The sequence below is a fragment of the Denticeps clupeoides genome, chromosome 11, assembly GCF_900700375.1.
Source record: "Denticeps clupeoides chromosome 11, fDenClu1.1, whole genome shotgun sequence".
NCBI lineage: Eukaryota > Metazoa > Chordata > Actinopteri > Clupeiformes > Denticipitidae > Denticeps > Denticeps clupeoides.
In genome coordinates, this window is record NC_041717.1 from 2,607,919 (window position 1) to 2,634,774 (window position 26,856).

Genomic DNA, 26,856 nt, shown 5'->3' on the forward strand with positions numbered 1-26,856 from the left:
ATTAGATTAAATTAGAATGAGTCTGATCTTTATTAGTGTAGAGACCTAAGATTTTAATGCAGGAGAAATGCTCAGGAGAAATGCTTTTTTGGAATTTTGTTGTATACAAGTTCTAAAAGCTATTACAAACAACATAAAGGGAGGTTCATTTCATTTACACTCATGTTCATACACTTATCTTAATAAACGTAAGGGTGCCGGATTGCACCTTAATCAGATTATCAAGTACAAATTTAGAGGCTATGATGGTATAAATCACCTTGTCGGCTTCACGAGTACCACAGAGGTACAGTAGACTTATGCAATGTACCGTCAATGCTAATACGATGCACAATCCATAACGTGTTCTCTGTATGGCGGATGATAACACGGTATAATGCATGGAAGGTTCGTACATTAACCATGGTTCATAAGGCGGGCTCTTGTTGATCAGCTGTGCCGCTGGTCTCTCGTGTTGACCCGCGATGGCAGGGTGTTGGCGCGTTGTGCCTGGCCGAAGTCTTCTGAAGGTTGAAAGAGGTTGCAGGAAGAGGCCCCCTTGGTTCTGTTCTTCTCACTGCTAGCTTGTTCTGCTAACTGCTAGCCTCTTTCTAAGAAGGCGATTTAACACTTATGCGCTACACTTGTGCAATTCACTCATTCCATATTCATTCATGTTATAAAATGGTGATTATGAAGACATCAAACAGTACATGCATATTCATTTGCAACATGGAGTACCACGTTCCTATCGATAACTAGGAAACCTGAAGTTAACTAGTTGTGTCCTTTGACTATGGTGCATGGATGATGAAAATCTGTTGTGCCACTAAGTGACATTGTTCCAGGATCCAGGAAGGTTCTGTAGAATTAAAGAAAATGTTTTTCCTTTTTTCACCTGGACTTTTTTGCAGGAAGACTCCAGTTTCTATGGTTCTCTGGTCATCCTTGGGTCACGTAGGTTTTTATGGCCTGATTGGGCATACCTCAGGTTGCAGGCCAGAGTTCTGTACTTTTTATGGCCTTCTCTGTTGACTGTCCTGAATCAGGAAGATGCCATTGATCCCTAGAGTGGTCACTGCCCTGTCCTGGTTGGCTGTTATCTTTGAGGGAGTTTGTTAATAAAACTTAGAATGCAGCTCCAACTCTGTTTTCCTACTGTGTCTAGAGGAATTTTAATGAATAAAGAAGTAAAACAAGCTACTTATTTGTCATTGTGTAAGTGTGTCTGCCACCCAGATCATGATCTGGAATGTTTTTTTTTTTTACTTTTTAAAATTAGAGGAACCCAAAGATTGACAGATCGCAGGTTTTAGTGGCCTTGTGGATAAGACGCTTGCCTATGAACCAGAACATCACAAACCCCATTTACTACCATTGTGTCCCTGAGAAAGACTGTCCCTGTAAATACTGATTGGAAGTCATGCTGGATAAATGAAATTTAAATGTGATGCACACTGCTTCCTCATTCTGAATGATTTAAACGCACTCCAGTCATACATCTTTCACAAACATCTTAAAAGATTCTTTTTCTTTCTTTTTATGTATCACCTTTGACCTTACACCAGCAAACAAGTGCTTTGCACAGAGAACTGTAATCTACAACAGATTTCACAGGCTGCTTGTGTTAAAAGATCTTTGGCACGTGGTTCAGAGCCAATAGGTTTTATGGTCTCATAGCAGAAATAATGTTTTTTAGATTTTTTTTAATAATAAAATAAACAGACATCAATGAGAAATGTGACTCGGCTTCTCTGAAACCATTGCAAATCAGAATGAAATATTCACCCAGGTCATGGTTTATTATTTACCTAATACCAGACATATAATTTAATGCACATAATTTACTACCTGTCTATAAGGGACCGCCCCTTTTAGAACCAGCTAGGCTGAAAAAGCAATTAAATAATTTATGTCCTGAGAATTTGTCTTTCTGCTGGCACCTGCACACATCCTGTCAGGTCCTACAGATGACCTTCTAGGCCCATTGGAGGCGGAGGCGTGGCCTTTGGCGGTGTTTATGTAGCGGAGCCTCGGCCAAAAGGCTTTATCAGCTTCACAACATTTACTACAATCTGAGTAAACTGCGGCGAGCTCCAACTGCAGTGTATCATCTGAAGGCAGAGTGAAAGCCGACAGGAGGTCCACCCCCATCCCTAACCAGTACAGCCATGCTTTCTTTCCCTTAACTTACCCAGCTTTGTCTATGGACTTTTGGGGATACAGATAAAAATCCTTAAGTATGGTGACGGGTATTATTCAAATTCAGTAAGATCCTTTTTGTCAGAGCTTATTCTTCAATTTCTGAGATATGAGCACTGTGCTGAATTATTGCACTTTAGCAACTTAAAAAATTTAATATTTTAAGTTGTTAAAGATGTCCATTCTGTTTGTCACATTATATACATTATATACATTATGAATACCATAGCTGTGCTTCAAAATTCAGCAGTGACTGATCAGTGACTGATCATGTGTCTCTTTTTAGCATAATTGAGCCCATTCATCATCTTTTGTAGATAGATGGTGTCAGACATATGGACAATGCATTAGTATTACAGAAATGTTTTATGTTTTAATTCACTAATCCTGTGAGTTGTATGTAAAATCTGAAGATATGGCCAATTGCAGTCCATTTAATAGAACATTAATAGAGATGTCTTGGAGTTTTAGGATGGATCAATTTTATACCTCAAACTGGTTGTCATGTGATAACTTTATTAGCAGTGGTGGGAATGGTTTCCCCTTCATTGCTCTTTATTTGTTTGATTTCAGGAGGAGCCGTTTGTGATGGTATCAGAAAATGTCCTTGGAAAGCCAAAGAAATATCAGGGCTTCTCTATTGACGTGCTGGAAGCCCTCGCCACCTACCTGGGCTTCAAGTATGAGATCTACGTGGCCCCGGATCACAAGTACGGGAGCCAGCAGGCTGACGGGGTGTGGAATGGCCTGATTGGGGAGCTAGTTTCAAAGGTAAGGACATCTTAAAAATATGAGTCAAATGAGTTTCCTTTTCTTCTCTCCTTCTCTACTCCCATTCTCTTCTACTTGATTATTATTTATGGCCTTAGAGTCCACTTAGAGACTATTCTGAAAAAAGATTTTTTATAAGTGCTAGCATGCACGCATATACAATCCTACAAAATGCCGAATTAGCTAAAATACCATAGTATTAAACATTAAACACAATATCTCCAAGACGGAATTTTAAATAATATGTGTATTATTAAATTTGTACAACAATGTTGTACAAGATGGAAGTAAGCTACTGATTTCAGAAACTAAATGCAGTTTTCAAGATGTTGAAGTGCTGCACATGATGAGCAAAATCACGTCTATGTTGTCTGGATCAGTGAATTATGGTTCGAGCTTTTGGCACTTTAATATCAAAATCATGTCATTTAGAAACATGGCTCTAGAAACACAAATGTTAACAGGAATCTTGAAGAAACAAAATGATTTTTTTCCTAAATATGTTAAGAAGCCCTTGTGAGATTACAAATGAGCAAAATGTGATCTGGTCTCACATAAACCCAGCAATTTAAGTAACATGCTAAAATTTTACCCACAGCCAGACAAACAAAAGGAAAATCTTTAAACAGTTGGAGTCCAGCAAAGCATTTTCAGGGCCATTAGCCATGACCCCTTGCTGCTTTCTATTCCCATGATGCAGTTGTGTTACTGCCAGCGTCCACATTTTGATTCTAAATAATATGGCTGAAGGAAAATGCACAAGAGCTTATATTTCATCTTACCTGGGTCTACACAGTGGTCCTGAGCTGAGAAGGAACATTTTTTTATATTATATGTATAATGCCTAATATATTCTCTGAACCTGAGCTTCTTTTGTTTTCATCTGTCATCTTCTGTGATCCACCAGACCTTTGATGCTTCCAGCCTTGAAATTTTCATTCATTTTCTATGTGGAGTCCAGGCACATTATCTGCTTTCAAGGACAGGAAGAAGTTGGAGAATTTTGCCACAAATAAAGGCCTTCTTACGACCATGCATTCTGAGCATGTGAAAAATGCATTCAAAGTCATGCGTACAGTCACACATAAAATTTCCTTCCAACTCCACTTTTGTGGAGCACATTATGTCGCCGTTCAAAGAGTTTCCTTCCTGCCTTCAGCCTTACATCAGCTACCCATGGTTTTATTGATGTGATACCGCTGTAGCACTTTAATGTGTTATTGTGAGCACGTAACTGTAAGTAAGTCTTTTTTTTTATAAGTAAAAGTACCTCAGAGCAAAAGACAAATATTGAGACGTACTGTGTTCAGCATATGCCTCAATCAGCTGCAGCATTAAATTCACTACCTGGTAAAAGTGAATAATATTGAATATCTGGTTAGAAATAGGACCTTTAGGGGTTCTTCAAGCTGATGTGTAGGAGGCGGAACAGTTGGCGAGACGAAAGCCCTGAAGCACTCTGACCAGGGCCAGTATGTAACGCAGAGCATCAGAGCTAGGCTAGGGGAGACCTAGGGGGTTCCCAGTATACAGTGGCTATTAAGCGAAGTGATTTTCAACAATGCAGCACAGCACACGGTGACACAACGAAATGTGTCCTCTGCTTTTAACCATCAACCTTAGTGAACAGTGGGAACTATGAAAGGCACCCAGGGAACAGTGTGTGGGAACGGTACCCTGATCAAGAGGATCTCAGTGACACCTCAGTGGCACCTTGGCGGTTCGGGATTCAAACCGGCAACCTTCTGATTACGGGGCCGCTTCCTTACCGACTACGCCACCACTGCCTCGCTACTATCTGCTAATGATCCAAGGATGGACTGGTGACTAGTTCATGGATGCTTAATGCTCACAGATGCATGAGTGTAATAAAGGGAAGCCCATCTAGTCAGACTCCACAGAAGAGCTTCAGTTGCAGAAAGAGCTGATGGTCATGGCATTCCTCCGAAAAGTGAAGAATCATCACCGGAAGCAGCTCTGCTTTATTATTCAGCAATAATACATGTATTGTTTTTTATAATAATAATAGTAATAATAAAGGGTAACAATACTAAATTGAGTGTTGCAACAACTACTGTATGACAGTCTGATTGACTGGAAGTTGTCCATTAAGCCTGTGCAATGCACAGTTGCTTTTGGCAAAGATTAATCAATGTTCTGAATACATTCATTTGATAAGTTAAATTAATTTAAGTAACCATAGTAACCTGCTGAAATCCCCTCTGAGCCTTGAATAGCCTATATCATTTAATCAGAGACGGAGGATCAAATAAACAAGGTGTGTTGAGCTAAAAGTCAAGTGAGTGTACTTTTATGGATAATCTGTTTCTCGTATGCTACTTTAGCACACTTTTTATGGAGAAGTGCTGATGGCAGATAAATTATGTAAATGTTATAATATGATGAAATACTTGGCCACAGATGATGATGATGATGATGATGATAATCAGCAGAAGCAGCAAGTGTCAAGTGTTTTCTGTTCCTTGGCAGAGGGTGCACATTGTGTCAGAGGCTGAGACTGACAGTGGCAAAGAGTATACGTATCACAGCCAGAATCTACACAATTCTTCTGGCTGCTGGCTTAAACCTACATTCTGATTAGAGGGTTCTGTCTGTGTAGACTCATCATCAATTATTTTCAAGGAAGAATGAGATTGAGTTGGAAAGAAATGTTCATCAAAATGTGTTCATCAAAAGCTAAGACAAGGAAACAAGGAAATCCACTGATCCTCCTTGTCAGTGCCCAATCAGTTTAATCTGCCTGGTCCAAAAGGACTAGTGGCGGCTGTCCTGCACTGACAGATTCAGGCCCGGGCCAAAGCACGGCTCATCCGTGGGGGACCGGCATCCTGTCCGCCGTCCACAGGCGCCCGCAACTCCGTCAGTCTCCGGCTTGCCACGCTGAATGGCCTTCAACGCCACCAGACATGGGACTGTGGGGCAGGCGTCCTCAACCATCCGGAAAACTCATCGGGCGCACCAGGACCCTGCGGAACATGAAGCCAACGTTGGCCAGGGACAAGGGGGCTGGCGGCGTCCTCCCTGCGAGACGCGGCTCCTTGGTTCTCATCGGGCGCCGTTGGCTGCGTCCAAATGTGGTCGGGTCATTCTTTCACGATGGCTGGACATGGCAAGGAAGAAGGACGCATACGCACGACGTCACGAAACGGGTTTAATACTTGGTAGACAGGACAAGGGGAACATCACCAAACAATTTAATTCTGTGTCACATTCCAAACCTTCCAGGGTGGTAGCAGCCTAGTGGGTAACACACTCGCCTATGAACCAGAAGACCCAGGTTCAAATCCCACTTACTACCATTGTGTCCCTGAGCAAGACACTTAACCCTAAGTTGCTCCGGGGGGGGTCTGTCCCTGTAACTACTGATTGTAAGTCGCTCTGGATAAGGGCGTCTGATAAAATGCTGTAAATGTAAATGTAAATCTTATAAAAAGCACCCTGAAAAGTATGCAAAAAATTTCACCTTCATCATCTTACTTGTTGAATTGTTTCAAATCTTACTTTCAATCTTGTTTACAATCTAAACCTCTAATACTCCTGAGACACATTCCAGGTATTTATTCCATTTAGTTACTGCATTAATAAAATTGTAGGTACTGAATAATGAGGATGATCAGCATATGGTCCTGGTTCCTGGGGTGGTAAGGGGTTATCTTTTAACTGCAAAGTGAATGATTTTAATCTGCCAGTCTTCCTGATTTCATAATCTGCTATGACCAGAGACTGGTGAATCTGTGCAGACGAGCGCCTTACATTTTACTGAGACCATCGTCTTTCCCCATTCAATTGACACGATTGTAATGTAAAGTTTTCTGGAAGACTTTGCAGATAAAAGCAGGATTGTTACTGGTCTGTTATGTGCAGTACATCATGAATCAGAAAAGACTTCAACAAAAGAGGCTTTTCACAGTATGGGGAAAAAAAGCAACTAAAGCTAAATCATTTTATAACATTTTCCCAAGCATTGATAGAGAGCACACTGAAAGCTTAAACGATTTCTTTATTTTAAAGTGACGATTTGCACAATGACCCGAGTTAACATTGACAGTTTGATTGTATGCTGCAGTAATAATATGTGATATTGTATTTACCATAATCAGTATCACATTTTTAAATCTGTCGCTTCAAGTCTGAGCACAGGCAGCAGCTCTCTGGACATCATTATTTTTTTCATGAGCCAATTTATACACTAATGCTACACTGCCACCTGATGGTGTGGGGAAAAGTGATGTACTGTTAGGGAGCATGGATTTTGATGGCTTTTTTGGTGACAGAGGAAGTGATTCAGTGGAAGTGATTCAAATTTGGGGACAGCAGCATGAAATACATATTATATGGTAGCAGTGAAATATCTGTGAAGAGAAATTAGTGCAAGCAGAGGTGCATTGAGGGAGTGGTGATCTGTAATACTGTAATAATTCCTTGTAGAGTAGATCATTGGTTTTAGCTTTTAGCTGTCCAGCAACAGAATACTATGAGTAATCAGTCCACCCAAATGCCTGATTGGATAGTTTAATATCAACTGCTATAGTAAACAAAGGTTCCATAAAATTTAATTTAAAAAATCAATAATGCTGGGTAGAACATTGTCAATATACAACTATATATTTTTTCCAATGTTGGTATTTTTGTTACAGCCACAGACCTGAAAAATTTGTGTAGAGCTTCTTGATTTGGAGGGTGACTCTAAAATTCTTCTTCGTACGCACAAAATACCTGATGGTATACTTTTCATGAAAAAAACCAAACAAATCATTTGCCCATCTCCCCATGCTGTGAATGAAGGTGAGATTCAGCACCACTGACATATGGAGCTGCTATGAAACACATTACCAGCTCAATTCTACTAAAAGCTCGAACCACACCGGAAAGGTAAACGCCATTTCGGTGCGAATCACCTCCAGTGCATGCGGTTAGCAGGCAGGTGTGTTTACCCCCATCTGAGTATGATGTAGACTTTTGCTCTTCAAGCCTGTATTTGCATAGTAACAACACTTTGCCAACAGAGTGGTGTCAGATGCTGTTAGTTTCAATGGCTTGTCACCAATTGAAGGCCAAATCGGTGAGAAACGAAACATGCGTGCAGGTCAACTCTGGATAAAGCAGCATGAAGACATCTATGTCCTGGTTTTGTATGGTGAGGGAGACATGGAGACATGGAGTAACACCAGTTGATGCATCAGACTGTCCTTTGTTTCTTTAAAAGCCCCAAGCACCAATCCCAGTTCAAACTGTACAAAGAGCACAAATTTTTTCTCACACACATCACACGCTGCATAAATGTCTATTTCTGCCCATTTAAGCATTTTGTTTTCATTAACCAAGCATGAAATTAGCAGATTTAGTCAGCTGTGAATTAATTGTGAGGGTGGGCAATGTAACATTAGCTCGCACCACTTACACGATATTGGAACAAACCATTTTCCTTCCTTCTCCCTCCTTCTTTTCCCCTCAGTCATCTGTTAGTGATAGGTCTGAGCCACTTTATACATGTGTGCAGCTATACCTGAAACACCGTATATATATTAAATCTCACACACCTCACCGTGCTGTGTGTGTGTAACAACGCCAGTCACATACAGAGGTGAATTCAACCAGATTAAGAGGCGGATGTGAAACCTCTCTCGCTCACCGCGATGGTGGCCTCAGCATGGGTTCAGCTTCCCTTCAACCTCCCGGTCAGGGGTGCCAGGGCTGGCACTTCAGATATGGGAAGCCATTATCTCTGAGGCTCCAGCCGGATGCATCTCTGACCCCTATGCAAGCATTGGGGTCTTGCCGGGTCCCCCTCTACTCGGAGAGCACCCATTCAGATTAATAGGAGTCCGGCACGTGGGCCCTTAAATGTACCCTGTCATACGGGAAATGGAGACTAATTTCCTGCTGTAATTTAATTGCTTGTTGACAAAACTGCACAGCACTGATGACATTTATGATTTTTTTTTTGTGTTATTTTGATTATTATACCCACACATTCTGACAACAAGACACAAACAACTACTTTTAATTAGTTTATATCACCTTAAAACATATAAAATATAGCACATTTATATTTGCTGTGTCAATTTTTTCATGGATTAATGAAAACCCAATTCTATTGCCAGAATTTATTCTCCGGCAATACTGTACTTTTTCAATTTATAGATACTATTTTAAAAGACCTTTCTGTGACATCATATCATGTCATGTCTGAGGGCATCTTGGCACAAACATTTATTTATTTATCACAAAACACAAAGCAAACTGAAACCTGGCGCAAGGCCCCAACAGAACACAAAAGGACAAAGAACATAAAAACAAACCCGCAGGCGTGTGGCAAAAGGCCAGGAGCAAAACCAACATACAGTTGAGGGTGAGTCCACATTAATGCAGCAGCACCCACTGGGTACTGAGGAATCATGTTTACTCAGGACACCTTTCTCAGGTACCTCCACAGCTGTGTGCTCCCTTGCCGTGATAATAACCATGAAGAGTCATGGTGGCCACCGTCGCTTCCTTGTCATATTTCTTGTCTATGTGCTTTGTGGTGGACTCAGCATCTCTAAAAGTCCGGACGCTGTGGTTCTATTTTTCAGAGGGCAGACATGGGCCTGTCAGCCCTGACCATTACTCCGGAGCGTGAGAGCGTGGTGGACTTCACCACACGCTACATGGACTACTCGGTGGGCGTGCTGCTGAAGAAGGCCGAGCGCACGGTGGACATATTCGCCTGCCTGGCACCCTTTGACCTGTCGCTGTGGGCCTGCATTGCTGGCACCGTGCTGCTGGTGGGCATCCTGGTGTATCTGCTCAACTGGCTGAACCCGCCGCGGCTGCCCATGGGCTCTGTCTCCTCCACCACCCTCTACAACTCCATGTGGTTCGTCTACGGTTCATTCGTCCAACAAGGTGAGTGAGCGAGCAAGTGGGCGAGCGAGTGGGCGGAACAGAGAGAATGGAGTAAAAGGGATGACAGGAGATGGAGGGATAGGGGAGGATGAGAGAGTGGCTGAGATAAGGTGAAACTCAGAGATGGATCAAATCTGAAAAAAACGCTTTCATGTTTCAATAAGGTCAAAAGGGAGAAACGGATTTGGGAGGAGAGCCAATCGGAAGGTCGGGGTTTGGGAAGCATGCAGACAAAGTGCTGACAACCACAGGCCTGGGAGAGAATGAGAAAAAGGCAGACGGGCATGAAGACCGCTGAGCAGAAAGGGAAAATTACTCCATTAATATAACAATTTTTTATAAGTACAGTTCAGAAACAACTTTTAAGTCATGCTTATGCTCCCTGCATGCATCACGTCTGTATGCATAACGACAGTAATGAATGCAATGGTGCTAATTGCTGCAGAATTGTGTCATTTCTCTTGTTTGAGATAAAGTCGTTATTATGAAATATAAATCCATTAATGTGCCCTCATGCATCAATGGGAACAATGAAGCAAATTGCTTGATCTTTTTGCAAGGGAGATTCCATCAAACTTCATTGGAGAGTAATTACAGTGTGTGTTCCATTGCTCACAGAGCCATTAGCATGACGCTTTAGGTATCAGTACCCCCACCCAAGCCCAGAACAACCAGACTGTTGCTTTAAATGAAAGCAGTGAGGAGAAAATGGAGACTGAAACCCTATTGGTTTAGGTTTCACTGCAGACCATTCTGCGGTGATGTATTTGTGAATGACAAGGCAAATTTATAAGAAAATTTATATATATTGTACTCATGAACTGTCTCAGCATTTGATGTTTCATCAAAAGGTGACCCTACAAATTTGCTGAACAAGACTGTGAAGGTCATGACTGGTCATGCCTGGAGTTTCAGCTCCTCTCACTATTTTATTTTCTTGGTCAGTCATGGTTTTTTTACGCCGACTTGCAAAAGCAAGATAATGAGGCTACTTCAAAAGATAACTATGTAAGAGAAAATGAAAAATGCTAACAAATCATATGTTTATGTCTGGGGATGAAAATGTATATGAATATGCCATGTTTTACACTGCATTGAACAATTTAGTTTAAAAAGTTTAACTTTTCAAAACCCTTTATAGCATTTATTGCAAAATAAATGTGCTTGAAAAGCATTATGTTTCTGAGAGGAGAGACAGATTGTCCAGGAGAGACAGATTGACTGCTTTTGTTTTCCATCCAGGCAGCTCCACACAGCAGATGTGTGGAGCTGCAGCCTGAAAGTAACCGATAAACACAAGAGGGTTTCCTGAAGCCCCTCATGTCATCGTGTCACTGAAGCAAGAAAAGATTATTAAAGTGAAGTGATTGTCATTGTGAAACACTGCATCACAGCACATGGTGACACAGTGAAAAGTGTCCTCTGCTTTTAACCCATCACCTTGGTGAGTGGTGGGCAGCCATGACAGGCGTCCGGGGGGATGGTGCTTTGATTAAGGGGACCTCAGTGGCCCCTTGGCAGCTCAGTCTTCGAACCGGCAACCTTTTGATTAAGGGCATGTACCCTTACCCGCCTGGCCACCACAGCCCTCTTATTATGCGGTTAATCGAAACTCCCCTGACAGCGTAATATTTTTTCCTCCGGAGTTCATCCTGAATTAGCTGAGAAAAAGAATCATTTGTATTGTACTGAACAGCTGGGTCCCACTGAAGTCAAGCGGCGAGCCCGGCTCTGTTCATCTTCAGTCGGTTTAACATGTTTTCAGGGCTAACAGTTTTACGGAGAGTTTTATGCCCGTTTAATTAATGATGTTGTCATAGGGGGGTGTGGGAAGACGGCTGGTTAATGCGGGAAGACACAAAGGCGGGAGAGCGTGGTGTGAAGGGGAGACGGTGGGGGAGAGAAGAGACGCCACAGCCCGGGGGCTGCCTGTCAGCACACAGCCCCGTCTCACTATCTCTCTATTAGAGCACACGCTGTGGGACACCACTGCGAAAGAGTGGCCTTGCTGTAGCCGTCCACTCCCACTGGCCTGTGTGCACGTACATAGACGCCTTTACATTCATTACATTTACATTACATTTACAGTATTTATCAGACGCCCTTATCCAGAGCGACTTACAATCAGTATTTTACAGGGACAGTCTCCCTGGAGCAACTTAAGGTTAAGTGTCTTGCTCAGGGACACAATGGTAGTAAGTGGGATTTGAACCCGGGTCTTCTGGTTCACAGGCGAGTGTCTTACCCACTAGGCTACTACTACCTAAATACAGGTTGAGCATTCACTAAATACATTCACTAAATACAGGTTGAGCTTGAATGAATGATCTTCTGCTACCAGCAGGCAACATCATTAAGTGCGATACTTGCGTAGAGCCGCTCTTAGCACCAGTTTGAAAATAGGACTAATTAAGATGTACTTATTAAAATTAATAAATGACAGTTTACACGATTGTTTTGGTAGTGGCCGTGCTCCCGGAATGAAAATAAATGATTTGATGTTAACCGAAACACCCATGGACCAGACAGCTAGACATGTTTAAATGATCCAACATTTGCAAGTAGGATAGGTCGAGCAAAACGTAAATAATAAAATAATAAGATTCATTTCGTGATATAGAGTATTGTGAATTTTTGCTGTGATAAGTTCAGCAGTCCTGAAAGAGTTCGTGTGTTGAGGACTTTCATTCATGGTACTGATGTTCTCTTTATTAGTCAGATACTACTCTTAGTCTCCACAATCTCCATAGAGTAGGTGCATCTTCTGGGCTTGGAAACAAAACATAAAAAACAAGACATTCTAGAAAATGTCAGAAGATAGATTTAGTGCTTTAGTGCTCCACAAACCACTAAGAAAGCTGCAGTGCTTTGTACATGAAGGATATTAATTAATTCAATCAATTATTAATTGAAGGATAAATGGGATCACTGTGTTGCTTGGACCCAGATCATGTCAGGGAAATCCATACAAATATTGAGTAACACACACACACACACACACACACACACACACACTCCACAAACTGCACGCACACATACACACCAACACACAGGTAAATGCTCCCTCACATTCCGACTGTATAAGATATGTAGAGACTCTTGTCTATATCTGTCAATCTATGGCTTTCTTCCCATCCCTATATCTCTCTCTCACACTCGCATCATTCCAGTTACAGCACCGAGTAGCAGGTTCTGTTACAGTGGCTTCCCACGTCCTCTCAGACATGCACAGGTCGCTGAATGGAATAACAATGAGCGTCTGCGCCGCGCCTTCCATCGCTTCTTTCATCTTCACTTTCCGCCGCCTCGCTTTCATTCCCCAAATTTCCCTGAGAGGTCCTCCTCCACCAGGTAGGCCTGTCATGTTGGAGATCAGAGCGTCGCGCTGCCAACATCACCCTTTCTGAAGTCTCCAGGACTGCTGGCCAGGAGGGAGAGACCTTTCTTCTGCCTCTCAAGGCCCTTTTGTGGGATGCTTAGAGTGTCTGTGTGTGTGTGTTTTTAAAAAAGGACGGTTTTCTTGTGGCCTTTCCCCCTTATCACTGACACACAGAGCCTCGGCACTGGGGTCTCTCAGCAAGTCAAGGATTTACTCTGCTTGCCATTAGCCTTTAATCTGTTCAGCCACAGACAGACAGACCAACGCACACCGGCGCTCAGGGGGCCCGTCTCCTGAAGCAAACTCTACGGGCACCCACCATGGCCTGCTGGAGAAGGTTTCAGTAGGGCCTGCCACCACATAACAGCAATAAACATGAAGTTGGCCAGCACCAAGGTCAGCGAGGTCGCTGGAGGAGCAGATAGCGAGAGACGGAGCGGAGAGTGGCCCCTGCTGCGCTTCACACCGCCGCGAGGGAGAGAGAGGGGCGAAGCGGAAGCTCGAGATTGCTCGTTTCCAGCTTCACCTCGCCTTTCTCTTCCGATTAGCCACTTCTCGCCGGACGGGAGAGGGCGCGGCTTGCCTTGCCGATCTCCACGTCGCGGCGGGATGATGCAGAGGAAGGAGGGGGACACGTTGGCTCCGCCTGTCACGTTTCACGGACCCCAAGTCGCTCTCTGTAATGACAACTTACTTGTTTCGCGTAATGAGAGCAGACTGACACCTTGCTGTGCAGAAGGGGAAAATGAGCATAATTAGTCGATTTTTCCTCATCAGCGGACGGTGGAAAGCCAGTGGAATTTAGCATTTTGCGACACATCAGTCCAACTGCTGCTTATTGTCATTGTGGTGGTAATACCCTAGTGGGGAGGTGAGGTCCAGTATCGGTGTGTAACCTCACCTGTCTGTAGGTTTCAACTCGCATTAAGTTTATATTCCTCATTTACTTTGTTTCTTTCATTTTTGTTTATTGTGGATCCTCCAGTCATATCATGTTTTTTTTTAACATGCTCTATTTAAGCAGCAATTGCTGCTTCATAATCCAATTGTTTCAGCTTTTTATTCTTTGCTTAGAAAAAGGATTACGACTTGTCCATTTTTTTTAAACTAGCAATGATGAGCTGCGTTTAATTTAATCTGAAAAAAGAAATGAGCATTGACCACCAGGCCATGTCTGCTCCATTACAATTCAATACAGAAGCAGCACTCATCTAACAGTGTCCCAAATTGAATGAATGAATGAATTATGCTGAAAAATATGAATTGAATTATGTTGAAAAATAATGTCGAAATGACTTCAATGACTAATGTTCCACACATGAAATAGGCATGATCAAGATTCATTTCCTCAGTTGTAGAATGGAGAAAAATGGCATCACAGTGGCCCAGCCAAGACACAATCGCAAAAGCCACAACACAAGCACAAAGGCCTCAAAACTTACGTAAAGGCCTCAAAACTTACGTAAAAGCCACAACACGAATGCAATTATTAATGCCTGTCATAATAAGCAATGTTATTCACTGGGATGTGTTTATGTAAGAGATAATGGACACTGCATTCATCTATGAAATATTGTGTGCAATATAGGATATTTGATATATGAACGCAGTGTCCATAACTTTCAGTGTGTGTAACTTCCATTGCTGCTTTTTCATTCGTGTTGTCGCTTTTCATTCATGTTGACCCTTCTGTACTTTTCCACCACCGGCACCTTCATAAGTGTTATTTTACACAGAGGGGTGGGGTTCTGCAGTTCTGGAAAATTTCTGCCTATTACGAGTTCAAATGCTTTCCCGTAAAGATGCAGATGAACCAACAGGCCACTTTTTGTTTTCTTTAGAATTTGAGTTTTTTTGTCAGTTTTTGTCTGAGGAATTCAGCCCAGCTCTTCTTGTTTTAGCCATGTTCTACATCACTGAATAAATGTCCTGGAAAATGATCCCTTGAAAAGAGTGGGGACCCTGAGGGAGCTGCTTAAAGTTTTCTGAATTGTGGATGTTGGCTTGTTTGACTGCACAACCTCATAACCCACAGCTCTTGGATCTGCACGGATTTCAGTATAATTACATTCTACAAAACAGATGCTTTGTACGACAGTTTAAATAATTAGTGTCCCATCTGTTAGCAACTTGGATGGATGTTCTTAAAGAACATTCTTTTTTTTTTCTCTCCGTGTGAGTTGAACATATTCATCGGGAGTCACAACATTAAAAGATCCACTGCTGACATCCACCAAGTCATGGACACCACAAGATCACCAAGATGATTGCAAAAAAAACAGATAAAGTGTCAAATCACCTTTACTGTAAAAATGATTTTAAATGACATGCTTGGTGAATACAAGTCCATGAACCAGTAGGGTACTAGCACCCTTGAAATCCACCGTATCTTTCAGAGACAATGAGGCTGCAGGTGAAATTTTGCGGATTAACGAGACACATTGCAAAAAGGAGCCATTAAACTGGATTGTTTTGTGTGTGTGTGTGTGTGTGTGTGTGTGTGATTCTTTTGGTAATTGTGATACCCTGTAGCACAGCACACAGTAATACCACTAGACCCAGTGGGCAGCATTGACAGTACCTTGATCAAGGGTATCCCTTCAGTTACAAGTCCAGCCCCTTACCCGCTAGACCACCACTTCCCCAAGGTTTTCGAGGCTGATGCAAGCCTTTGACAGCTCCCATCAGGTCAGCACTGATAAACATACCTACATGTCACCCCACGCCAGCATTAAAAAGTGCCCTCATATCGCCATGCCAACCTGCACACAAGAGCCCCTTCAAAAGCAGCAATCACCACTATTACAGCTGAGTAGACAGAGGCCACAAGCACAAGGCAGAGCGTAAGTGTTTATGAGGGCACAGGTAGAGGCTTTCAGCTGAGGACACGCTGGAGCAGGGTGGCACTGAGCTGCACCCTCGGGTGCCGCTGCAGAAAGTCTACCATAACCTGCCTGGTTTCTGAACCGGAAAAAAAAGAATGTGTTGACAAGGTTCAACGTGTCACAGTACAAACAGGGACAAAAAAGAAGCCCACAAAAACGGAAGCGCTAGTAGCACAGTGTGGAGCAATTACAGACATGGGTGCTGCTATACAAAAAAAAGGATTTCTGGAACCATTGGAATGCCTAGTAAAGCAAGTTTCACAAAGCCGGTGGATGAACAAAAAAAATGAGTAATGCCGTCAGCTTTTGGCTTATGAGCCATTCCCTAACAACAGGAATTCATTCAGTGGTGCTTTTCTGATTCCATTTGGCCTAGACAAGTGCCAACTCTTTCTATTTGGGGTAAAGCTTAAGCTTGAATAAAATGAAACCTTAAAAAAAGAAGGGCTGATGGGTTTGTGAGTGACCTCCGATCCAAGCCACCAAGCTGTCACTGCGGATCGAGGATGCTGCCGGAAACAGCGTTACCGGATGTGCAGATGAAAAATCGAAGAGAGTCTGGTTTAAAACAACGCCCTGCCATCACAGCAGGGGACACCAGCAAAGCGCTCTCTTCTAATTAGTGGAACAGCAGGCAGTGGCGTTATCCGCATACGACAAGCACGCCCTCCCAGAAGCCATTCAGGCCACTTCAACACTGAGAGACAGTAAGTGGGTCGAGGTCATAGAATCACCTGGAAAGACTGTGATAGCCATGCGCCGAATAAACAGCCGTTTGAGGCCGGCGGCTGTATTAGGCACAGAGGACGCAGCAGAGCATCATGACGGGGGTAGCAAAGCTGTTGACAGAGTGAAGAAAAAGACCCGCGAGCCTCCGCGGGCCTCAGACAGCGTGGAAAAACATGTTCCCTCTCCAGGCTTGGGGAATGTGGAGGTGACACTTTCCACCTGGATGCTGGGTCACGCGGCTGTCCCACATACAGAAACTAGCAATGGTCCAACCTGACCTCTGAGTCTCTAGTTAAATTTGTCCAGGGAGGCACAAGAGTAGTCATCTTGCACCAAGGGCCGATGTCAGGGAGGACACTTTGAAGCACTTTAAGAAAGGACAGGATTTTTCAAACTTCCATTTCAGGGTAAAAGATCTGAGTTCTTCTGTTCTGGTCGACCTCTTCTGACCATCTCTGGCTTGTATGAATGAAACACTGGAATCTTTGAACAAGACAAGGAACCCTTTGCCATTTAAAAAAAAGCTTGTGGTGCTCAAAGTTGTATTGAACCAAATACACCTTGATTCCACCTTGATTGTCTCTTAAAGGTCTGTGGACATGCAATCAATGAAAACTGTATACATATGCAACACAAATACTGTACTGGCCCATATATAGGACTTTTTATTTATCAAAAAATTGTTGACGTCTTACATTCTGGGCCTAAACAAATATTAGTAGATTGCACCGAGTACAATATTTTGTAATTCATGTAGTCTTGAAAAATTTGGACCAATACAGTAATAGAACATGTAATGAATAGCAACAAATTACCAACAATACATTTAAACGATAGTGGAAATTGATGGGCTTGGATGGGTCGGTGGGAAGAAAAACTGTCAGTATAAGAGTTCCATAATGTTTTACTCCATGTATTGTGTGATATGAGACTTTCACTGGTCTCACAATCCGATTCGATTACGATTATCAATGCCGCGATATCAATGATTCACAATGCAATCAATACATTTTCTATATGGTCACTTGATGTTTTCAAATACAAGAGTTCAGGACTCGTACAGCGGTGTGGAGAGCAGAATGAGCAGAAAAATGGTCTTCTGTTCAGTTGGCACCCCCCTGATGCCACAAATGACATGATCGTCTTACCAAGAGTTCAGAGAAACATATACTTTCCTTGCTGCGCATTTGGTCTAAAAGCAGCTTTAGATGACTGTGGTGCGAGAACAAGGCCACCGGGTGCCGCGCCGTCCAGCATGAAACTCACTGAGATGTGAGCAGGCGTGTCAGATAACATTTAAAATAGTTGTAAATGCAAAATTAACTCTCTTGAATGTCTTCAAACCAAACATAGGTGGAAACAGTGATATACAATGTATTGAATGCAATATCAACATCATGTTATATATTATACAGAACTGTTTAATAGTTCTGTGGTGGCCAGCCGGGATGGACTCTGTGACTCTGTGGCTATGGAAATTGAGCGTGTTAATGGCTTATGTTAATGGATTATATTAGAGTCCTCATACGATGAAATACTATTTGAAAAACATAGTCAGGAAATGCATTGCCTGCACCAGTAAAGATTCAAGGATTCTACATAGGCAGATGTTTAGACCCAGGCCGGATCATTTACATGACATAACATACACAGCCAAAATACACTTGAGTGCAATAGCGACATCATGGAATTGCAGGTCACCCCCTGGTAATTGTCATTGTGGGTAGGCATTGACTTTCTAGAAGGTCAATATGGAGACTCATTCCAGCGGTCTTCCAATGGTTCGAACTGAGAATTTTCTCTCAAGGATAGGGATGGCAGGGTTCATTACTGCTCTTATATCCTTTGTAAAAGGAGTCTAACTGAGTAAATAATTTTCACCCCAAGTGGAGTTTGATGTACTCTGTCCCCTTGGCCTTTCTTGGTGATCTGACTGCAGAATACTGCAAAGTGCAGCTCTTCATCTAATATGAACTCCAATGATGTGTCGGTTGCAAATGAAATGGCTCTTGGAGTCGGCTCTTTGAAATGAAGGACCTGAGCCAGCTTTTTTCCTGTGAGTCTTTCTCGATTCTCTAAGAATTCTCTTTTTTTTTTCAAGCTGCACGTGATTGGTCAACTACACAACTACGTGCGTGTCTGTACTGAGAAGGAGGGGGATGGGTGGTGCTTTAAGTCGCCCGGCTCTCACAAGGTGGTTGTAGCATGTGGCATTTCAAGATTTTTTTTTTTTTTGTCATGTGCATATTTAGAAAAGTACAACACACAGTGTACTGCATCCTGAACCGATCTGTTTTGGCTGTGCATAGTTAAAAAAATAAAGTTATAAGAATAAATAAAATAGAATAAAGCTGTCATGTCCACGCCAGCTTGGCCCCCCATGACACACTCTCTCTCTCCAGAATACTAGATTTGCGTGTCGTGGTACTCCGCCCATTTTCCTCCGCCCTCCTCAGGTTAACCGGTATCACGTGTGGTTGACTGAGGCTAATGGTTCCCCTATAAATACCCGCCTGATCCGGAACTCTACACAGTCATCCACCTGTTCTCCCCAGTGACCCACGGACAGCTCACAGTCCCTGGAGGGGCGACTGCAGGTGGCAGGCTGAAGCCATCATGGGATGGGGCCTCTGCAAGCCGGCGGCAGCCATCAGAACATTTCAGTGCCAAGACTCAGTGGTTTTGTTGTACGTTTTTTTGGACATTGTAATTAAATACTCTTTTTTTTTTTTCTTTCTTTCTCAACCTTTGCCGTCCATCCTCCCTCACTCCACCCCATTTGTGACAGAAGTAGGAAATAAAATATATTAAAAGAGCAATAAAGCTAGTAAAAAAATAACCAAGATCAAATTCAAGCAAATGGTGACGGTTGGTGACATTCTGAGTACCAGCTGAAATAAATCATTTATAGTTTGTTTTAAGTTTATGTTGTTTAACTGTAAATTATTTAAAATAATTTACCAAATTGAGCTGGTTTTGTTTTTTGTGCCTTAAAATATATTATTCTGCAATGTTATAAGCCATATCATTAATAAACATTTGATAAAATGTATGTTTTGTATGTTAGTAATTCATTTCACCTAATAATTTAACATTATTTTTGGTAATAAATTCATTTAACCACCAAAAAAAATCTGAAGAGCCACTTGGGAGCTGAAAGAGCCAGCACTTTGAAGTTAGCCAAGCTATAAGAGTCTGCTCTGCTAAAAGAGCCCGAATTCCCATCATTAATAACTCCACACCTACCTTCACACCAACACCAAACCATATGAGTGCTGATGCTAGTCCAGATATTATATAACCAGTGGCAAACGTTTCCACTGAAGAATGTCAAGAAGAATGGTTTTACACTGAATGCTAATCTGAAAATGTAATTTTCTACCAGGTTGTAATGGTTGTCAGCGTAAAACAATATAACTTAAGAAAGTTTGTTCCTAGTATGAATATTTTGTATTATTACTGCCATCCTTTAGTCAGAATTATCCATGAATAATTTAGTCTAGTTATAGTCAACGAGAACTGATGACATTTTAGTCTAATGTTAGTCAAAGAAATTTGTATTTTAGTCTCTTATTTTAATACAATACTATTTAAACTATTCAATATAATACAAGTACCTAGTAGAACAGACAAAACCGATTTCATAATTAAAACAAGGCCTTATTATTATTACCTTAGTCAAAAATACACTACATCCAGGCCAGACATGGGTGGTAGTTGCCTAGTTGGTAACACACTCGCCTATGAACCAGACTACCCAGGTTCAAATCCCACTTACTTTGTGTCCCTGAACAAGACACTTAACCCTAAGTGTCTCCAGGGGGGGACTGTCCCTGTAAATACTGATTGTAAGTCGCTCTGGATAAGGGCATCTGGTAAATGCTGTAAATGTAAATGGAAGACACTCTGATTTCTTCCATGTTTTTCAACCAATTATTCTGTTTTCTTTTCCACTTTATTTGAAAGAAAATGTGTCCAAATATCGCTTCATCATTTTCTCCCACTTCTGCTCACCCCTCAGAAGTGTCCTGCAATCTAGTAAATGCCACAATTGCATGATTGCGGAAGTGACATTATCAGTGTGACCGGAAGGGAGAGACAGGAAACAGAATTAAATGAAAAGAAATAACGTCTCGTCTCATTTTTATTTTGTTAATTATGTTTTTTGTTTTATTTTTATTCATCAACAAATTACATTATATATTCTGTTATAGTTATCTTATCTTTCGTTGATGTAGATATTTCATCCTACATTTTGCTGATGAATGCAACACTACCGACATGAAAACAGTAGTGTCTTGTTTCCTTGGGCATCCTGAATTCGTTCTCCTTCTACTGGAAGGCTGATGAGGAGCGCTCTCCCTTTCACATAAACAGAGTTAAACAGACAGAGGCAGCTCTGCCTCTGGGAACTGGCATATTCTCTGGGGAGTGTTTCTCATGAAGCTGTGCTGCCTACAGTACACGTAGGGCGACAACGACAAGTCTGCACAAGGCGCGGGAGCGGCAGAAGCCAAAGGCCATGCCATGCAGTGTTGGCTGACAGATCGTCTTTAACATTTATATGAAGCATGACACAGAAGGTGCAGACAAGGATTTCTTGCTGATTTTGGAACGAGGGCAAGCGCTCTGAGTAGATATAGATGTGGCATTCGCACTGGCAGAGCTTAGCAAGTCTGGGTGCCTTCACAATCATTCTGGTGACATGTTGACACACACACACACACACACACACACACACATTTTTTAGGTGATTTGTTCTTCATTTATTTCGGATGTTTGGATTTTTCTTAATGTTATCTACCCCTCCTTGCTAATCTTTTAAAAGAATGTGAAGGGCACTGTAAATACGATTAGACATGTTAGTCAAGGAAAGCACATCTTGATTTATTGAGGAGGAGTGCTTTCTTTTTAATTGTATTGAAGGTCTAAAATAGTGTCTGGCTTCACCTCATGGATCTCTCGTTGTCTTTGCGCTCAAGTGACACTGAGTGCACAATTGACACAAATGACTCATCGTGATGAAATGATCCATGACTAAAAATAAACCCTTAATTGAATTAATGCTGATCATGTCTGATAAAAAGAACAAACGTGACAGCTCAGAAAGGAAATATTAACCGATTTCAGTAAATTGTGGCCTGACCACTGACAAATAGGTGAAGGGGGCAATGTGTGGTAGAATTTTTGGGGGTGATAAAGGCCTGTGACCTTGGCCATCTCCCATCAGGCCAGGTCCACAGGACTGGTGCAAAGGCACACTCGCAGACATTCTGGAACTGGATACAGTCTTTACTGAAGTAGCAGAAGAAGGCGCGGGAGTGTTTTAACTGGTGAGCGGTGGACAGAAGTGAGAGGGCGGTCGCGGGGTGGCTCCCAGAGGAGGAATGGAACAGAGAAGGCATTCGAGTTCTTTACTTTATCAAATGGGCACTGGAACCAGGCTGGCAATAGAGGCGTCTTCGGGTGGGTCATAATCGAGGTGGAAAATGTGTCTGTCAGAGTCTTGGCAGAATCGTTGTCAGTAGACGAGCAAAGGGTCGGGTTCATCAGGATCTAAACATACGGCAGACAAGGGTAATCCAGGAGAAGAGGCTGAAAAAAATTCAGGGGACAGGCAAAAATCACAGAAATAGAAAACGACTTACAACAACAAAGGACACGATGATGAGTTCGCAATGAGCAAGATGTTGGCCGGATGTTTATAAGTAATGCTGATTTTTGCCCTTTTCTGTCTCCTTGGTCGACCTTGCGCCCCCTGGTGGGCCAACAGGGGCCAAATCCCCATCATATCTCATATCTCTCAAATTAAACCTGACAAATCAGTACTGTTAATTACCCAGCTTGTTTAATGACATTTTATTTTAATGAACTCACTCACCATTTAGTACCTATATTTATGCATTATGGCTGTTTCAGGTGAGGCATCACATTGCAGGTTCTGATTGAACCCACAGTCAGTCACACCGGCCTTGGCTCACATGTTTTAAAAGGTTTAAAAGTCTGTCACTCACGGCACGTGGCAGGTGAAGTACAATACAGCAGAGTACCATCTGTTTGTCTTGCCAACTATCAGTGATTTCAATAAGAAAGAGGGCAATAAAAGGCAGAGGGTGAAATGCTTTGTTGGCCTGCTGCCTCACATAAAGACAAATGAACATTTCAGTACGGTGCTGAGCTGCCAGAACAGCTTCGGCGCTGCTTATGACTGATTATTCCAGCTTCTTCACTTGAGGGATGGACAGCATTCATCCAAAACATATTCCCTTATTAACTTTTTGGATGATGGTTGTAGATTATGCTCCAGAATCTCCCATATGTGTCCGGTTAGACTGAAATGTTGTAACTGTGAAGGCTATTTGGGATAAAAAATGTCTCTGTTCCAACAGCAGTTTGTTCGGTGTGTAAACCAAGGATCTATTTCTCAGACTCTCAATAAAGAGCAGCGTGCCTCATTTGCTGAAAAAAATCTAATAGTCGGGAGAAGAATAAATATATAGAAAAGACAAGTCTTCCCTAAGCTGTGGGAAGCAGGTGCAGATGTTGAGGATGGATTTATTCTTCTGTAGAGTAACTACTGAGAGCAGGAGGGTTCAATGCTGAAGTCTGGACTGCTTTTCAAGAGCCGGTCGAAGGTATAAACAAGGTCAGAGTCGGAGAACAAAGAGCCGTCTTTCACCGTCTGCTTTTCTAATAAATAATCGCTCCCGACCATCTCCATTAACAGAAATAATAACAGCCACGCTCTTGGGAAGCTCAGTATTCACTTTTTTTTTTCATTTGTGGCAATAGCCGTAATGTTTTATAAAGTTTTATTGATTCCCCGAAATGAGAAATAAACCAACAGTCTGCACTGAAAGGATTTGTGGGATGTGCTGACTCAGTAATTCTTGTCTTATTTTTAGATTTATTTCTTCTTTCTTTCTTTCAAAAGCAGAAGAATTCTGCTGAACTGTTCAGAAAAAGGAAATTAGTGTTTTCCATACAATTCAAGCTGGATTTAGTGGTTTATCTGCCACCACTGCATGAACAAGAAAGTGAAATCCTTCTGTGCCCCGACACAGAGCTATTCCCTTCAAATCTTTTTGGACGCAAATTAAAAGAAGGATGGAGAAGTGGGTCACAAGAACACTGTTCTGCCTTGCAGAGTGTATTCCTTTGAACGACCTCTCATTTTGTACTATTGCCACAATTCCCAAACTAAATGGTATCTACTATAGTACTAGATACACATCTGTGGTATCTACACTGCAGGCCAACCCTTGGATTACAAAAAGACATTAAGAATAGTTTGAAACAATTGTTACAGACTGCTTTTGAAGTGTCAGTTCAGGTCAGTGCATTTGAATGGATGTGGGTTGGGGAGGTAGTAGCCTAGTGTGTAACACACTCGCCTATGAACCCACTTACTACCATTGTGTCCCTGAGCAAGACGCTTAACCCTGAGTGTCTCCAGGGGGACTGTTCATGTAAAGTCATGTATGTGTAAATGTAAATAACCAAGTTTAAAAGCATGCAGAGCGAGTTTTCACCAGCCAATAGTCTGGGCCTTTGTGGCTAAATGTGAACAAGGGTCTTTTCTGCGCTGACTCTCCTTGCTCTCCCTCCCTTATATTCCCTGCTCGCTTCTCTTGTCCTGTCTACTTTATATGCTTCTCGAACCTAATGTGTACCCTTCTCTTGTTTCTGACCTTTTTCCCTATCTTCCTGACCTGTCCAACACCCCCTCCCCCCACTCCAATGTACTGTGTTGTGTCAACGTACGGTCGGGTCGATGGCCAGATTCAGTAGCACTTGTACTTTTGACATGGTTTGTTGCAACAGCGATAAAGGGTTTCGTCAATCAATCAATTAATCTGTGGCCATTCGGTCATCCAGAGTGATGAGCTACAATGTGCTGTACTGTTGTCATGGCAGACAATTGTGAAAGTTAACATTTCTGAAATGAGCAGAGGTTTACCGTTTTGACTGCATTTTAAACCCATTTGATCGTGGCTGATCCTTCTACGGTGTCAGAGGTCGCAGGTCACGTCAGGCCACAGAATCCCCACTGGAGCACAATTCTAATAGAATTGATTTTGCAGCCAAGTCTGGTCTCGTGGTCTCTGAAATACAAAGAAAACAATTTGACTCGGAGCAGAAAGAGAAAAGGGTAAAACCTCTCTTTCTCTTCTGACAGATAAACGCGGTGCACACGTGCCAGTGCGGTGTAAACAAACCGCCACCCGCTTGCCAATGTGATTTATTGGCGTGCAGGAAAGGATTTGCACTGATTTACTGGGTGTGTTGGAAATGTCTTTTTTTCTCGTGCAGAAAATCAGAATTTTGCCTCTTTGTTTGGCAGTCGTAAGATAGATATGTAAATTACTTTTTCGCTGATCCCAGCCAAGATCCGTGTTGGAAGTGTTTCATTAGAATAGCCTAAGATCACAGAGGCTCTGTGACAGCCTGCTTGGAAATCCATTTTAGGAGTTCATATTCCAATTATATCCATTGCTTTTGGAACTTTACTCACTTTTGAGTGTGCAAGAAGGAGACTAATATCTCTGTAGGCCGCCCTGCATTAATATCTCCAAATAGCCATGCTAGAAGTAATTATTGAATGGTTTGAATTTCAATCTAAATTGCTGGTCTCCATGCGAAACCCCATGCGAAACTTTCAGACCCTTGGGAGTCGCCCAGCTGCAGATATATTGCTCATTTTCGGCAGCGTAATGTCGGCGGAGGGGAGCATTATAAATAATAATCCCGTTTCCGGACGCACCTCCTCCAATATACCGTAAATGAACAACTACTGGTGCCCTCCCTCTGTGTGTGTGTGTGTGTGTGTGTGTGTGTATCACTATAGATGCGTGCTCTTGTTTTTTGAACATTGAGTAAAGGGACTCTGTTCCTCGCTCTCGTCCTCGCAGAAGCGGTGGTTTTCCAACTCTGAGAGTCTGGATTTGTTCTCAAATTGATTTGGCCATGATAGGATCTCCCAAAAGCTGTTATCTTTTAGAAATAATTTGTTCTACAGGGTGCCAAAATGGTTCTGTAGACGGAAGAGGCAGCGCGGCGGCATTCCCCGCCACAACTCGCAAAAACAGCGGCAACAACATTCATTTCCTTTATTTTGCACATTACTTCTTGGAGAGGGTGAGCCAGATGAAAGCAATAAGTCACATGGATGGGGACGGTGACACGTTTATCGGGAGGGATAGATTGCTTCCCTCGTGATCCCCCTCCTCACTGCTTCAACACCCTCATCTCTCAAGTCGGAACTCCAGACTGACGCGCGCCAAGCTGTTCATTTACTGAAACGAGGGTGAATGAATCCATTAGATGTTATCACGCTGTCCTATGAAGCCCCTTGGTTTTTTCGGTTTGGGGTGGGGCGCCCCACTTCCCCATCCTGCTTCCCGTCACGTGCGGAGCGCATCATGTAAACACTTGTGCGGCGTAATCCAGCGGCGTGGAAATCAAGCGGCTCGGCAAGCCGCTGTTTTTCCGCCTGTTTGTCCCCACAGGTCCCCAGTTTACAGTTTCCCCGCCCCGCCTGGGGCCAACACGCGCTTCTGCCTGGCAGCATTTCCCCGCCCCCTCCTCGTTCCCACTGATTTACAGCATTGAAAGTTCCTGGGTGGCTGCGTGGCGAGATAGCGGCTTGAGAGCGAGGCCTGAGCTTCAAAGCGTAAACTCTATGCAAATTTGTGCCGTGATTTGCCAGCTAGCCTTATAATGGGATAGTTGATGGCCGGAATAAATTGCAGCCGCAGAGAAACCTGGGCACTTGGTGCTGCGCCGGGGAAATAAAGGCGACGTGCCGAGGGAACCATGCACCCCGACACGGCCGACATGTTTTCCTTAAGTTATTTATCACCGGAATGCTCTGGGAAAGAAAGGAAATAAATAAATAAGTAGATGCGGCTAGCGCCGCTCATCAGGAGCTACAATCTCTGGTGCTCAAGGTGCCTGAGAGATTTAAAGCTTTCCAAGGTAGCTCCGTATAAACCTTTGAAT

General features: G+C 42.7%; 1 protein-coding gene across 6 annotated transcripts in view; it reads left to right on the forward strand.

The window, feature by feature from the left end:
* The window catches only part of grid2 (glutamate receptor, ionotropic, delta 2), a 307,218-nt gene that overhangs the window by 241,208 nt on the left and 39,154 nt on the right, over positions 1–26,856 (forward strand). For all 6 annotated transcript variants that reach the window (XR_003751238.1, XR_003751237.1, XR_003751240.1 and 3 more), the window contains exons 10-11: positions 2,755–2,952; positions 9,549–9,861. Coding sequence is in view for 2 of the 6 variants with exons in the window: in XM_028996105.1 (XP_028851938.1) it covers positions 2,755–2,952; positions 9,549–9,861 (511 nt within the window). In the remaining 4 variants the exon portion in view is untranslated. The remainder of the gene's footprint in view (positions 1–2,754; positions 2,953–9,548; positions 9,862–26,856) is intronic.